This window comes from Myotis nattereri (genome assembly GCF_964212035.1).
Source record: "Myotis nattereri genome assembly, chromosome: 5".
NCBI classification, from domain to species: Eukaryota; Metazoa; Chordata; class Mammalia; order Chiroptera; family Vespertilionidae; genus Myotis; species Myotis nattereri.
Window position 1 is genome coordinate 106,147,424 of NC_138080.1, and position 14,496 is coordinate 106,161,919.

The window sequence follows — 14,496 nt, forward strand, 5'->3', positions numbered from 1 at the left end:
GTGCTTCAGGGAGATTGCTGAAGAAAAGCCAGTAGAATAAAATAGCAGCCAGGGTGTAGGGAGAAATTTGCCATGCTGCAGGGTGGCCCAGAATAACAGGATTTAATTGTGCACTATAAGCTTCTCCCTAGATCCGACGCCTGCCCTCGCTCTGGTGTCTGGGATACACTTTTAAGCTTGTATATGTTTTGTGTGTGTGCACCTGGGATGTTCGCAAATTTGAGGGCTGTCGAACCCTGGGGGCAGATGGCGTATTTTGATGATTAAAGAAGTTGTCCTGGGAATTGTGTAAGGAAATCTAGTGGGAGATCAATGCCTGCTCTCTCCATTGAAAGCCGCCCGGTGGGCTGCTGGCTGCTGAGGACAGCGCTATTCCTCTCCCTGCCTCGCCGCCACCGTAACCAGAATCCCACTGCTCGCCTAGGTCCGGGAAGAAAGGCACAAGGATGGTGAAGCTGAACGGCACCCCGGGCGAGAAGGGCGCCAAGCCGCCCTCGGTGGAGGATGGCTTCCAGACCGTCCCTCTCATCACCCCCCTGGAGGTGAATCACCTGCAGCTGCCCGCTCCCGAAAAGGTAGGGCCGTCCCTTCTCCGCCATCCCCTCCTCCCGGCTCAGGAAATAAAGCGGCAAAACATCCCACCCAGACCCTTTCCTTCTGCGTCAGCCAAACACGGCCCCTTTCTTGTCCAATATAGTCATTCCTCCCAAAGGCATGACGTCACCTGTGTGCTTTCAGATCTGTGGTGAGTGTGCCTTCATTTGTTTGGTTCACATGTCTTCCTGTTTAAGGGTTGATCCTGGCAGATGAACACTGATAATCAGCTTCTAAAAGGTGGCCGAGATTATTTTGGGGAGATGTTTCAGAAATTGACTGCTGATTTGGGGACAGAGAATCGGATGTGGTCCAACCAGCATTTAGTTAGCACATGTGAAGGGCCTGTCCCTGTGCTGGAAACTGGTTTATAGAAAGACAGGTTACAAAATCCCTACCAATGTGTGCAGCACGGTAAAGGCTCTTGCCAAGCAGTGCAGACGGTGAGAGCCCAGGTGGAGACAACGCAATCCTGGGGGGGAGGGGGAGGGGGGGGGTCAGGTGAGGTAAGCTGCAGAGGACATTTGAATTTGGCTTTTAAAGGTGAGTACAAACCTTCCAGGTAGCCCATGGGAGGGAAGGGCATTTAAGGCGAGGGGCACGCATGTGCAGAGCAGGGAGGGCTCTGGGAAGCAGCACGCCTGCTGCAGAGTCTTCGGGGGAGGCGTGGCTGGAAATGAGTGCTTGTGAGGGCACATCTCCTGACATGGGCGCAGTCCATGAGGGATGGAGGTGGGCATTTATACACAGGTGTGTGTGTGCATGTGTGTGTGTGTCATGAGGGGAGAGGTATACCATGGGCACAGGTGGGAGAAACATTACTGTTTAAGAGCCATCCAGGAGCACCTGGGGTTTTATCGGGAGAGCTTTTGCACACCGGACGAGATGGATTTGGAGGCAAATGATGGAGTTCCCTGGCTGAAGAGTGAACAATGGATCATTCCGTCTGTTTGATTGCCTCGTTGGCGTCTCCGGGAGGCATTGTGTGTCTTAACCAATGGGCTCTCTCCAGTGAACAGAGGAGCGGAGCTCCATGCAGGCCTGGCCCGTGGCGGGGGTTGAGTCATCCGTTTTGAAAGTGACAATGTGCGTGGGGGTGGCAGAGCCGAACTGAGAAAGGGACACGGCCTTTACAAATGGAATTCACCGGACGTGGAGTGGGGACAGTGTTGACTGGGCACCTGGCACAGGGATAGCAGAGGCACCCAGTGTTTGGCTGCACAGTAGGATCACCTGGGAGCTTTGGTGCATCCTGAAATCTAGGCCACGCCCCAGGACAATGGACTGAGAAGCTCTGGGGTTAGACCCGGGCATCAGAGTTCATTCCATCTTCCCAGGTGACCCTGTGTGCAGCCAAAGTTGAGCACCACTGATCTGGAGGCACACTCCCCCGGGGAGTCAGGGTTACGCACTCACATGTATGGGTAAGAAGGTGAGGATCAGGGAAGTCTGGTTAGTTACCAGGTCAGAGAAGGAGTATGGCGATGCTGGACTTTGAGCCCAGGAATAATTACAGTTGCAGAAAAGGGGCGATGTTCTCCTGAGGTTTTGTGAGGCTTCAGGAAAAACCTTTACCCTGCAGCCCACAGCTACAGCCTCAGATCTGCACGTCCCGAGAGGTATGCAAGGAGAAGGGACTGTGGTGTGTTCACCCCCCCCCCCCCGACACACACCTGCAAGTCATCCAGAGTTATGTGGCCTCTGCCCCCCTTTTCTGCCTCACCTGCCCCATCCTCCTGCCTCCAAGGGCTTTCTTCTCTCCTTGAGGAGGAGACAGGCCCATTCACCCCTGAACGCCCAGTCCGGATGGACCCAAACTCTGCCCAAAGCCTGGAGGAGAAGTGCATTGTGGGCCTCCGAGTGTGCACCCGAGAGCAGGTCCCTAAAGGAACACCTCCCGCAGGCACATCCCGGACTCCTGGCGTTCATGACGAGGTCTTCCGAGGCGGCCTCAGTCTCCTCCTCTGTGAAATGGGGACGCTCACACCTGCCTCTCAATGGTCAGAACACAGTCAGAAGTGGCCTCGAATGTAAAGTGCTGGTACAAAACCGTAAGAGAATAGTAATGGCCATTGTCAAGTGCCTCCCAAACGCTGGATGCTGTCTGAGCCACACATACACACACGCACAATTTTCTTTCACCTTTTTAATAGTTAAAAGGACCCCACAAAGAAGTTGCTACTTTAACCCAGTATTTAAAGATGATGGCGCTCAGGCACCAAGCGGTCAAATAACTTCCTAACGCACATAGCTGGTAAGCATCCCGGCAATGTCTGGAGAACCTAGAACCCAGGCAGTGTTGTTCTAGAAGCTTCCACCTTGGCAGGAAGCAGGAGCCGGCTGGCCCGGGCGCTTGCAGATGTGGGCTGGAGCGTGAGCTCAGCAGCCGACCCACAGTGCGGCCCGTGAGAGTGCATCTCCTCGCGCAGGCGTCTGTGCTCTCCCCTGCGTGGGAATGGAGGCCGCAGCTTTCTGTGCTAGGATTCAGATTTCATCACCTTCAGAGGAGCAAGCAAGCTCTTTCCCTGACATCGGGACACTTGTCTGCAAAGTGATTGCACTCCAGAAGCCAGAAGGGTCCCCCAAATGCTTCCTGACCAGCACAGGCTGCTCCCCCTTTTATTAGCCGCCTGGGCCGAGCTGAGCAGTGTCCTAAAGTGCCCGGCCTCCCCGTGTGTAACGTGGGGCTGGCGACATTGGGACCCGCCCTCCCAGGGCTCAGGGCAGCAGAGGAGTCAGCTCTGTGGTGAGGTCCTAGGCAGGGGGCGCGTGTGAAGCCGGAACGGGGTCCGGAAGAAGCCTAGTGGACCCCATGTTCCATCACAGTTTTCTTTTTGGAGGTGAGGCGAGGTGGGCGCCGGCTCCTGGGGGCCCGTGGGACTTCTAAAGGGGTTAAGGCAGGAGAGTAGCGGCTCGGACTTCCGTCTGAGGAAGATTCCCCTGGCTGCTGCGGGCCACGGGAGGGACGGGACTCGGCTTGGTCCTCTGGTCTGTCTCCCTCTCTCCTTCCGAACCGCCCTCCTGGAGGCACCAGACCCACTTCCCAGAAAGGACGCGCTGGGTGTCCTGCAGCACCAGGACCGGGGAGGGAGGGAGGCAGCAGGGGGCCGGGTGGGGGGAGGCAGAGGTCAGCCGGAGGCCGCTGCCCTGTGCATGAGGGGGAAGGTGGTGGTGGGCACTGGCGGTGGTGGTGGAATGGGGAGGTGGGTGGATTTATGCAGACTTGGTCCTGGGTTGGCACAGAGACTTGCCCACTGAGCCCAAGGGCCCTGGCTGTCCCTGTTCCCTGTAGCCCCAGTCCTGGCCCGCAGCGTGCAGCAGTGCTGGCTGAATGAGGCCCCCTGTGCCTTGGGCTGAAAGCTGAGCATAATTCCTCCAGTGGGCAGGCGAGGGACCAGGCGAGGACCTGAGCAGTGGGGTGGCTTTCTCCAGGCCCTGGGCGCCCGTGAGCTGGAACATCAATTTCAGGACCTGCCTTTGGTTTATCTAAATGACCACAGTAACCCAGATGTCCCCACAAACCCTCTTTGAGGTCACACCATTTCCCTCATCTCACAGATGCAGAAACAGACTCAGAGAGGCGATGCGCCACAAGGAACCAGCGCGGCCAGTCAGCACACAGGTGTGCTGGGAGCGAGAGCGGGCAGGGCGGCGGAAAGCAGCCCAGACATCCCAGCCCCGCTTGGCAAAGCCCCAGGCGAGTCGTGCACTTGGCAAGCCCGCTGCCAGGCTCTGGGCAAGCGCTCCTCCTTCCCGCTGATTTCCAAGTCTCTCCACATCCTGGCTCACCTGCTCGTGGGGAGGGAGTGCAGACACTTCGAGATCGATTATTGGCGCTTGGCACACTCCGTCTTGTGCGTGGCAGACCACGTGCGCTCTGTAGTCCTAGAGACCTGGGTCCAAACCCCAGCTAAGCTACTTACTCGCTCTGTGGCTTTAGGCAAGTAGCTTAGCATCTCTGGGCTTTGGGGGTTTTTCCCAACTGGAAAGTGAGCACAACACCTACCTAATGGGGTTGCTGCGAGGGAAAGCCGTGCAAAGGTCTGAGAAGTGTCATGGGGATGCTCACTGACGCCGTTTCCTTTCCTCACTGGGCCGAGAACATGCCTCCCAGTGGGCAGCTTGGAAACCAGCTGTAAAGGTGACATGAGCTGAGAGGGGTGGGGTTTCAAGGGTCAGGGTTCAGGGGCAGGACATGTGGACGGGAAGAGGGCGCAAAGGAGATACCACCTTTGTTACTGAGTCCTGCGTCCTTTCTTGGGTCTCCTGTGACTTCCCCAGAGGCTGCTTTCCTCTTCCTGAGACACAAGATCAGAGAACCATCAGCCCCTCTCCCCTCGTCTCCCCCCGCTGCCCCCCCCCCCCCCCCCCCCCGCTGAGGGCAACAGAAATGCCCGTCTCTGCTGCTTCCAGCTCACGGGGCCCCTGTTCTGCTCTTCAAAGACCCTTAAGAGATGGATTGTAAACCACCATGCATTGGGGGAAAGGCTCTGATTAGACGATTCTATCACACAGATATAAAATGACCACTGAGCATCTTTAAAAATCCTTATAACTTAAAAACATAATTTTCAACAAAATATAACTTTCTACCTATCAGATGGCAAAAACGATCGCTGCTGCTGGTGTGGCTAACGCTGGCAGGAGCAGGTCCCAGACTCCCTTGTTGGTTACGTAACCGGCTGCACTGCTCTCAGGGTCTGTTTGACATTGTTTATAAAACGATACGCTTCCGCCGAAACCGGTTTGGCTCAGTGGATAGAGCGTCGGCCTGTGGACTGGGGGGTCCCAGGTTCGATTCCGGTCAAGGGCATGTGCATGGGTTGCGGGCACATCCCCGGTGGGAGGTGTGCAGGAGGCAGCTGGTCGATGTTTCTCTCTCATCGATGTTTCTGACTCTCTATCTCTCTCCTTTCCTCTCTGTAAAAAATCAATAAAATATATTAAAACAACAACAACAACAAAAAAAAAACGATACGCTTCCCACTGGCAGGCAGTGGCCCCATGGGTATAGTTTTGCAAGTATGCAAAGGCCTTTATTTTAAACATTGGGAAAAACTGGAATGTTCCATGAGAAGGAACGGGTTAAATCAACTCGAAAATGAGGCAGGTTTGCGTGGGCCAACGCTCAGACACGGTGCTCAGTTAAAGCGACTTCATGGAGTACAGTATGGAGGGGCCCATTCAGGGGATTCTTACAATTTATAACAGTTTCAAAAGCCATCGAGGAGGAGAGGGTCTGGGCCGTGACCGGCACAGAGCGGGCGGCCCCTTTAAAGACCTGACAGGAAAGAGCAGGATAACTCCTGACCGGAGGAGCAGACCTCCGATCGGAGGCGAGTGAGCGCCCTGAGGTTGAATTCCTCGTGAAAAATGGGACTAATACGATTTTATTTATTTATTTAATCCTCACCCGAGGATATTTTCCCATTGATTTTTAGGGAGAGTGGGAGAGGCAGAGAGAAACATGGATGTGAGAGAAACACATCCATTGGTTGCCTCCTGCACGAGCCCTGACCAGGGCCCAGGCCGGGAAGGAGCCTGTAACCAAGGTACGTGCCCTTGACCAGAATCGAACCTGGGACCTTTTGGTATGCAGGCCGACGCTCTATCCACTGAGCCAGACTGGCTGGGGAACAATAATGATTTTAAAGGAGAGATGCGAGGGTCGGAGAAAATGCCGCAGGGTGAGTCAGAAGAATGAGCCGGGCCCTCGGCATGCCTGGCACACAGTAGGTGCTCAGCCCCGGCCTTTGTCTGCCCTGCTCTGAAATTCTCTTCCTGCCGCAGCGGTGGCCGGAGGTGCCACTCCGTCTGTTTTTGGCCGTGCACGTCCAGCTCATGAAAATACAGCCCTGCTCCTTGTCAGCTCTTCTGCACTTTTATTTATGCTCCTGCCAATCCCGGGGCTCGCCACGTGGGGACCTCTTCATTATTGATAATCCCGGGAAGTAGTATTTTAAATTTTTATGATCTGTACTTTGCGCCATCTGAACCGCCATGTATTATGTGGCCTGGCCAGCGGAGGGGGTCCATCCAGATGAGGGTCCTCCCGGGATGAATAATTTATCCGGTTTTCACAATGCTGTCCCTTCACCATGATGGTAAATGATGTTCTCCGTGCCCGCCGCCCACGGGACAAGGGGACTGATACAGAAATAGGAGAAGGAAACACATTTATTTCTTTGCCCAGACCCACAATGATATTTGGAAAATCTGGAGGTTCATTTTTTCCAAATATCTCTAAAACCACCCCTTTGTGTACTAAGGCGAGTAGAGAGAATTTTTCCTGCGCTCTCTCCACTTTTGCCCCATTTCTATTATTATTCAAGGAGCTCGGGGCTCTGTTTTGCTCCATTTTTTCCCACTGCTGAGAATAGAGCCTTTCTTCGCATATTGCGTTTCTTCTCCTCTTTCTCTGCTTATGCAAGCTAATTCCTCCAAGGTCCAATTAATAATGACTGGCTAGCATTTCAATGCTTTCCCTTCTTGGCATTAAAAAAAAGTGGGTGTTACCGCATCTCTTCAACAGAAGGGGGTTTCTGGCTCTTCTCCCTGAGAACCGAGCAGCGAGCCGCAGGCCACGCCTCGCAGCGGTGGGTTCCGGTACCTTCATTGGGCTGGACTTGCCTGCTTCCTCATCTCCCCAGTGTTCGCTCCTCTCCCTGGATGCACATCTACAGCCCTTCCCTGCTCTGCACCCCTCAGCTCCTCACCGCCCTCCAGTTCAGCTCCAGGGCTTGGCCCGCCATCCTGAGCTCTGCCGCCCTCACACGCCTGCCCAGGGCTCTGGCCACTCGGAACCACCTGCTTGTCGTTTCCCCAGCGCCGCCTCCAGTCTCTGAGTGTGTGCTGCTGCGTGCTGCCCACTCGGCATTGAAAGCTCATGTCCCTGGGTTTGGGGAGGCAGGAAGGGAAATGAGGGAGCTGGCAGGGCCAACGTTCCTGGAGGGATGATGACGCTCTGAACAGGGTGGCAGAGGTGTGACTGCATAAATAGGCCGACTTGGGAGACATCTCTGAGGAAGCAGGAGCTGGCAATGGAATGGATTTGGGATGAAGGGAAGGCAAGGGTCATGGGAGACTCCTGGATATGATTTGACATACATGATGGTGTGGCTAATGCTGCTACTTCCTGAGCTGGGGATGACCTGGGGAAGAAAATTGCTGGGGTCCAACCCCAGCAGGTCCAGGGGTCCCCAAAGGTGTGGACGGAGTCAGCAAAGAAGGAATGACATGGAGACAGCGTTCAGTTGATCAGCAGCCTAGCCAGGATCTCTAGCCAAGTTCTGGTCAGGATCTCCAGCGAAGTTCTGGTTAGGATCTCCAGCCAGGTTCTGTGTCCATGTTCTCTTGCTAGGTTCTCCAGCCAGGTTCTCCAGGTTCTCCAGCCAGGTTCTGTAGCCATGTTCCCTCGCTAGGTTCTCCAGCCAAGTTCTGTCCAGGTTCTCCAGCCAGGTTCTGTCCAGGTTCTCCAGCCAGGTTCTGTAGCCGTGTTCCCTTGCTAGGTTCTCCAGCCAGGTTCAGTCACCAGGTTCTAGTCAGGTTCTCTTGCCATGTTCTATCCAGGTTCTGTAGCCAGGTTCTGTCTCTAGGTTCTTCAGCCAGGTTCTCTCGCTAGGTTCTGTCTCTAGGTTCTGTGGCGTTTCTGTCCAGGATCTTTTGCCATGTTCTCTCCAGCGAAGTTCTTCTGTCTCTAGGTTCTGTGTAGGTTCTGTGTCTAGGTTCTGTGTCTAGGTTCTGTGTCTATGTTCTGTGTGGGTTCTGTCTCCTGTTGTCTTGTTACATCTGTATTTATACCAGTTGATTCCAATCCTATCAATCTCTATTCCAAAGGTTAGGGCGTTTCTTATCTCCATTCCAGGTAGTAAAGATTATGTAGCTTAAGCATGATTGTTCATAGTTAAAGTGATTAATTACCCGCCTGGCACTTAGTTAAGGGGTTTTATTTCCTCCCTAACTTCAGGGGAAAATCCCTACCTGGCGAAACAACCTTTCTCAGAGAGGTGACCTTGGTTAAAACACATAGTGCCAAGAAGGTGAGCAAACATATTAAGAACAGTATGCCATATATGCCAGGTCCCTTGAAACAGCAAGGATGGACCGGCTCCCGGCAGAAAATGTCGAGGGGCGTTGAGCCGATCCAAGGTCCGATGTCCGGTGGGTCATCTGAGTGCTGGGTGAGGCCCCGGGGTGCTGTGCAGTGAGAGCTGTGAGGGTGCAGGCGGACTTGGAAGAGATGGAGTGTGAGCACTCAGGGGAGAGAGGGAGAGACATCAATCGGCTGCCTCCTGCATGCCCCCGACTGGATTGAGCCTGCAGCCCGGGGCATGTGCCCTGACTGGGAATTGAGTCAGTGACCTCTTGGTTCATAGGTCAACACTCAGCCACTGAGCCACACCAGCTGGGCTGGGAGGAGCTTTTGATTGAAGGTAGAAATGGTGCTGGAGAAGCAACCACATATGTTTATTATGACAATTAGAACGATGCTGCCTGTAGTGATTATTCATTGTCTCATTCCAATAGTACTTTATTTTTAGTTCTGTCTCCTGTTTCAACATGTCGGCTACAGCATAGGGCCTTTTAAGCTTAGGCGGAACAATGAAAACGGTTTTGAGCTTGTTGAGAAGCTTTGGGACAGATGTTTATAAGAGAGGAAGAGGGAAGGACTAGGACACAGATGCTCGGTAGCGTCTGCTGTGATGAGCCGGCACGTGGCCGGTCTGCTGGCTAAGGATCTAGGAAGGAAGGGATCAAGCCAGACGATCACTGAGATGGACTTGGCAACGTGGGAAGATGTATTCGTTTTATTTTTTAAAATATATTTTTATTGATTTCAGAGAGGAAGGGAGAGGGGGAGAGAGAGAGAAACATAAATGATGACAGGGAATCACTGATTGGCTGCCTCCTGCACGTCCCCCACTAGGGATCGAGCTCGCAACCCAGGCATGTGCAGTTGACTGGAACCGAACCCAGGACCCTTCAGTCCCCAGTCTGACACACTCTATCCACTGAGCCAAACCAGCTAGGGCCTGTATTCATTTTCTATTGCTGTGTAACAAAATACCAAAAATTAAGTGGCCTGAAACAACACAAATGTATTATCTCACAGTTTCTGTAGGTCAGAAGTCCAGGCACCGACGCTGGGTTCTCTGCTCAGGGTCTCTTGGGTCTGAAACCAAGGTGTCAGGTGGGCTGCATTCTTACGTGGCACCTGGAGCCTCTCCAAGCCTGTTCAGGTTGTTGGCAGAATGCAGATACTTGTGGCTGCAGGACTGAAGTTCCCATTATGTTGAATGGCCCATTGTTAGCTGAGCTCACTTTCAACTTCTAGAGGCTGCCCTCAGGTACTAGCGCATGTCCCACTCACAACATGCCAGCTTCCTCCTTCAAGGCCAGTCTGCTATGGTGAGTTGTGTATGTCATAACGTCATTAGAGGAGTGACTATCACATACACAGGTCCCACCCACACTTTTGAGGGAAGATATTATACAGTACATGCACACTGGGTGGGGGTGGGAACCTGGAGGCCCATCTTAGAATGCTGCCTACCATAAGCTGCCCAGGCTTTGGCTCACAGGCACCCTGACTGGTTAAAGAGGGGTTATGTTATGATTATTGTCCGGATTTCACGGGTGAGGCCCTGAGGCCCAGGCAGCTTTTGTGTTCCCTGTAGCGCTGTGGCTCTCGGCATAGTCACAGGTCGTCTGTCAGGCTTCGTTCTCCTCCACTCTGCCTGCACAGTGGGACAGAGTTCCCTCCGTACATGTCTACGCAGGTTGCAAAACATTCAGACTTTAAGAAAACAACATAGATCTAATAGACCTTTATGTTTTTGTTTGTGGAAGTCCCTAAATCAATTCAGAATTAATATGTGTGCCAGGGTTTAGCTACAGGATGTTCACCATAGCTTGTTTGTATAACCCAAACTGTGGAAGCAATCTAAATGTTCAACGATAGAGATTCTGTGCATACACTGAATATTATGCTACATCAAAAGGCAAAATATATGTCTATGTGGAAAATGTTAGTGTAGTGTTGTGTGATAAAAGCAGGTTATAATTCATAGAGTGCAAAGCCATCATAAAAAGGACCTATGTATTTGCCTAAATAGCAAGTATGCATAACAGCTGCATCTGTATGCTTGTAAAACATCTGGAAAGGTGTGACCAAATCGTTGGCCATGGTGGTCTCTGCTGGAACGGGGAAGTGTGATGGGTAATTTGAATTTTCGGTTTCCTTGCGTGTGCGTGAGAGGGGGGCTCTCTGTTTGCTGCTCTTACGCACAGTGCCATGATCCTAGTGAAGAGAGGAGAGGGAGGGTGTGGTGTGTTTGCAGTCTCCATGCGTGTTAACTCCGCTTGCACATTCCAGGTGATCGTGAAGACAAGAACGGAGTACCAGCCCGAACAGAAGAACAAAGGGAAGTTCCGGGTGCCGAAGATCGCCGAGTTTACGGTCAGTGTCTTGATGGTGTAGAGAGAGATAAAGGTAAGGCGGCTCCGGCGGCTCAGAGCCCGCGCGAGTGCAGCAGGTCCTACTGGAGACAGGAAGCGACAGGCTATTTCTGGACCATTTCTTGGGGCCACACTGTCTGGGTCACTGAGTCTAATCAAATAACAGAAGCGCTGCCTCTTGAGGGTGACTCACGCTCTCTTCTGCCCCGAAATGTTTGGATAATTTGGTAACTGATAAGTGTGTCTCTTTCTTCTTTTTCCTCCTGTCCCCATCTCCCTGCCTGCCCGGCGCAAATCCAGGAAATGTATAAGGAAACTCAGGTTTTACTCAGTAGACGGTTGCAACAGAATCAAATAAAAACAAAGGGAAAGAAAAGCTGACTTTCCAGTGGAAAAAGCAGATGGTTGCCTTTCTGTTTCCTGGTGGAGGGGTCACGAGGAAAAGTGACCAACCTGTGTCATGGGGACGAGTTGCGTGGAGGAGCCGAGAAGCCTGCTCTGTGGAAGGAGGAGCCCCGGGAAGTTTTCTGGACTTTAGTGGCGAGGAGAGCTCGGCTTGTGCAAAGGCCCTGAGGCTGGAGAGAGTCTGGCCCCAACACTGAATCAGGAAAGGGGCAATGAGGCTGGGCTCTAGGAGGGGCACAGGGAGCAGGTAGAGATGAGGCAGGAGGAGTGGGCAGAGGGCTGACAGTCCCAGGTCTGGCTCACGTATGGAGAGTTCGGGTTTCATGCTAGAAGCCCCTGAAAGATTTTAAACAGGAGTGAGACATGATTGAATTTGGGTTTTGACCAAAGCACTGGCTTTTATGTGGCTGATGGGCTTAGAGGGCAAGAGGGACTGTGGGGAGACTCAGGCTCCTGCAAGGGTCCAAGTAAAAACCAACAGCGGCTCAGACAAGGATGGTAAGTGGCTAGAGAGACGTGGGAAGACCTGAGAATGAGGAGGCAGTCAGCGCGGAGGCAGCAGGACAGGTGGTCCTGGGTGTGGACGGTGGAGCGGTCTGGCTGGGCGTAGCCTCCGTTACCAAATGGAGATAATAGGGTTGCTGTGAGGATGACGCAGAGTACACGCAAAGCACTTGGCTCTGCATGGCAAGCGCACAGCTCACAGTAACTGTTCGTGTCAACGGGGCCTGGGGCCTTCGATAGGCAAACAGCGCTGGGCAGGTTGTCTGGGAACTGGCGGGTGAACGTGGATAAACATACTGGTCTGTTTCTGGTCCTCTCTGTCCTTGTGCCGGATCCGTGTTCCTGCGGCCGGTGCGCGAGCTGGAGGGAGTGGCATCTCCCCGAACCCCCTCTTTGAGAGCAGGGGGCTCTTATCGCTGGCTGCAGCTGCAGTGTCTGGCCCACAGCCGGGGCCCAGGAAAGGCGGACTCGGCCTGAACCACGGGCAGGTGCAGGCAGGGACCAGCAGGCAGCTGGGGGGGGGGGGGGCGGGTATGGGGTGTCATACACACGCACCAGGCCTGGGAGTGAAGCCGACCTGTCTCCTGGCGGCAGGGGGCTTCAGAAATGTGGGCAGAGTCACGTGGAAGATCGTGTTGGGACAGCTCGGTCACCAATAGCTCTCTCCATCCTGTGCATAGGCCACACCCATAGGATGGACTATTTTAACAGTTTCCTAAGAATCACCTTTTTTAGAGGAGTTTATGATTAATCACAGGCTTATGAGGTATTTTCCTTACCTTATTATTTCCCTGTGCTTTCCACATTTCATATGAGCACATACTATTTCAATAATAATAAAAATTAGAGTGGTTTTTTAAAATTTGCTCTTTTTACCAAATAGTGTTACAAGTTCTTTTTAAAAAAATCTTTATTGTTGAAAGTATGACATAGGCCCTCCTTTTCCCCATGAACCTCTTCCATCCGCTCTCCCCCGCCCCCCAGGCCCTCACCACCCTATTATCTAAAACTACTTCTCATCCAGCAGTCATTTGAAATGGTGGTTGTGAAGACGTAATAATTCACACAAATACTTCACAGAGAAGATGGTGTGGAGAAGGCAGAGATCACAGTGTGTGTTCCCTGGAGGAGCTCTGAAAAAACGCCAGCGGGTGGAGGAGAGGACGGGAGAGAAAGGAGTCAGATTGGACTGTGGAGTTGGGGGGGGGGGGGGGCGCGGTGCAGACCCTGGTTTTGTTTTCTCTTTGGCCACTTTGATGATGTGGCTCTTTTATCAACTGAGAGAAAAGGAGTGTCTGGGTCGGTCCGGGCCTACCCAAGCCATCCACGTAGCCTGACTCAGTCAGTCCTGGGGGTCAGGAGGAAGCGTGGGTTTGGGGACAGCCCTGTCAGGTGTGGGCGCAGGGCCCTGCCACTTGGAACAGAGTGGGAGGGATGAGCCACTCTGAGGCTCTGCTTTCCTAAGGAGGGCGCCCTGGGCCTGCGGAGGGGCCTCTGCTGGGAGGTAGGTGCGGGGGACTGAGGAGGAGGCTGGGTGGCGACTACCAGGGTGTGAGGGCTGAGCTGGCCCCGCAGCGGGGCTCGGTCAGGGTGGGCTGAGATGGAGGTGGGCCTGACAGGTGTGTTCCTGGTTGGAGGAGGAGAGGCGGGGGCTCGCCTGACTGGGGGAGGCCACCCACTGAGGTGGGAGCGGGGGGAGACACATTGAGTGTGAGGCGCCTGGGGGACAGAAGGAGGGTGGTGGTCGAACCGTCCTTGCATGTGACTGGTCTGGAGCTCAGATGGAGACCGGGTGGAGGCTCTGGGCTGGGAGTCAGGTGTTCATTGTCTCAGAGAGCAGGACGCTGGTACCCCGCGGGCCACCCTCCGCATATTGCTCAGGCAGCGGTAACCATGGGACAGCAGAGACACATCTGCCCCGCGTTTCAGTACCTGCGCAGAGGTGCAAGAGCTATGACTGCACACCTCAAAACTGCCCTGGAGGGCAGCTCCCAGCACTTACGCCCAAGGGAGAGGTTGCCAGAGAGAGCAGGGCAGGGAGACAGGGTGATCGGCTGCAAGAGTCGCCTGGTACTGTCTTTTCTAAAACCTAGCAGGCTCTCGCAGTCATTGCAGAGGCTTGATGAGGAGATGGGGCCTGAGAAGAAGCCCCTCCTTCTTTCTTACTCCTGGGAGCTGGGTGCTTCGAAAGCTGATTTTGCAATGGGAGGGGCCGGGGCCACAGGAGGGGCTGGGGCTTCAGGAATCCTTCACCGCCAGGCAAACCCCACTCATCCCCCAACACCCAAGTCAGGGGCTCCTGGCTTGTGTGGTCTTGCCCGCCGCCCATGCGCAGTCTGTCCTTCCTCCTGGGGGCCCCGGCTCCTGCTCTATGACGCCATTCTAGCACCAGGCACAGTGGTGGCCCCATGGAGTGACCTGCCATGTCTCCCACTGACTTGAGCTGGGACGGTGTCTTCTTCATCTTCGCACCCCGAGAGCATTGCCAGTCCCTGGCCACCAGGCACCGAACGCCGTGCTAATAACTGAGCACAC

General features: G+C 53.9%; 1 protein-coding gene across 1 annotated transcript in view; it reads left to right on the forward strand.

Annotated features, from left to right (window-relative positions):
- NSG2 (neuronal vesicle trafficking associated 2) overlaps positions 1-14,496 on the forward strand; it is a 33,844-nt gene that overhangs the window by 750 nt on the left and 18,598 nt on the right. The window contains exons 2-3 of the mRNA XM_081092944.1: positions 425-575; positions 10,970-11,053. Of these exons, the coding sequence (XP_080949070.1) occupies positions 425-575; positions 10,970-11,053 (235 nt within the window). The remainder of the gene's footprint in view (positions 1-424; positions 576-10,969; positions 11,054-14,496) is intronic.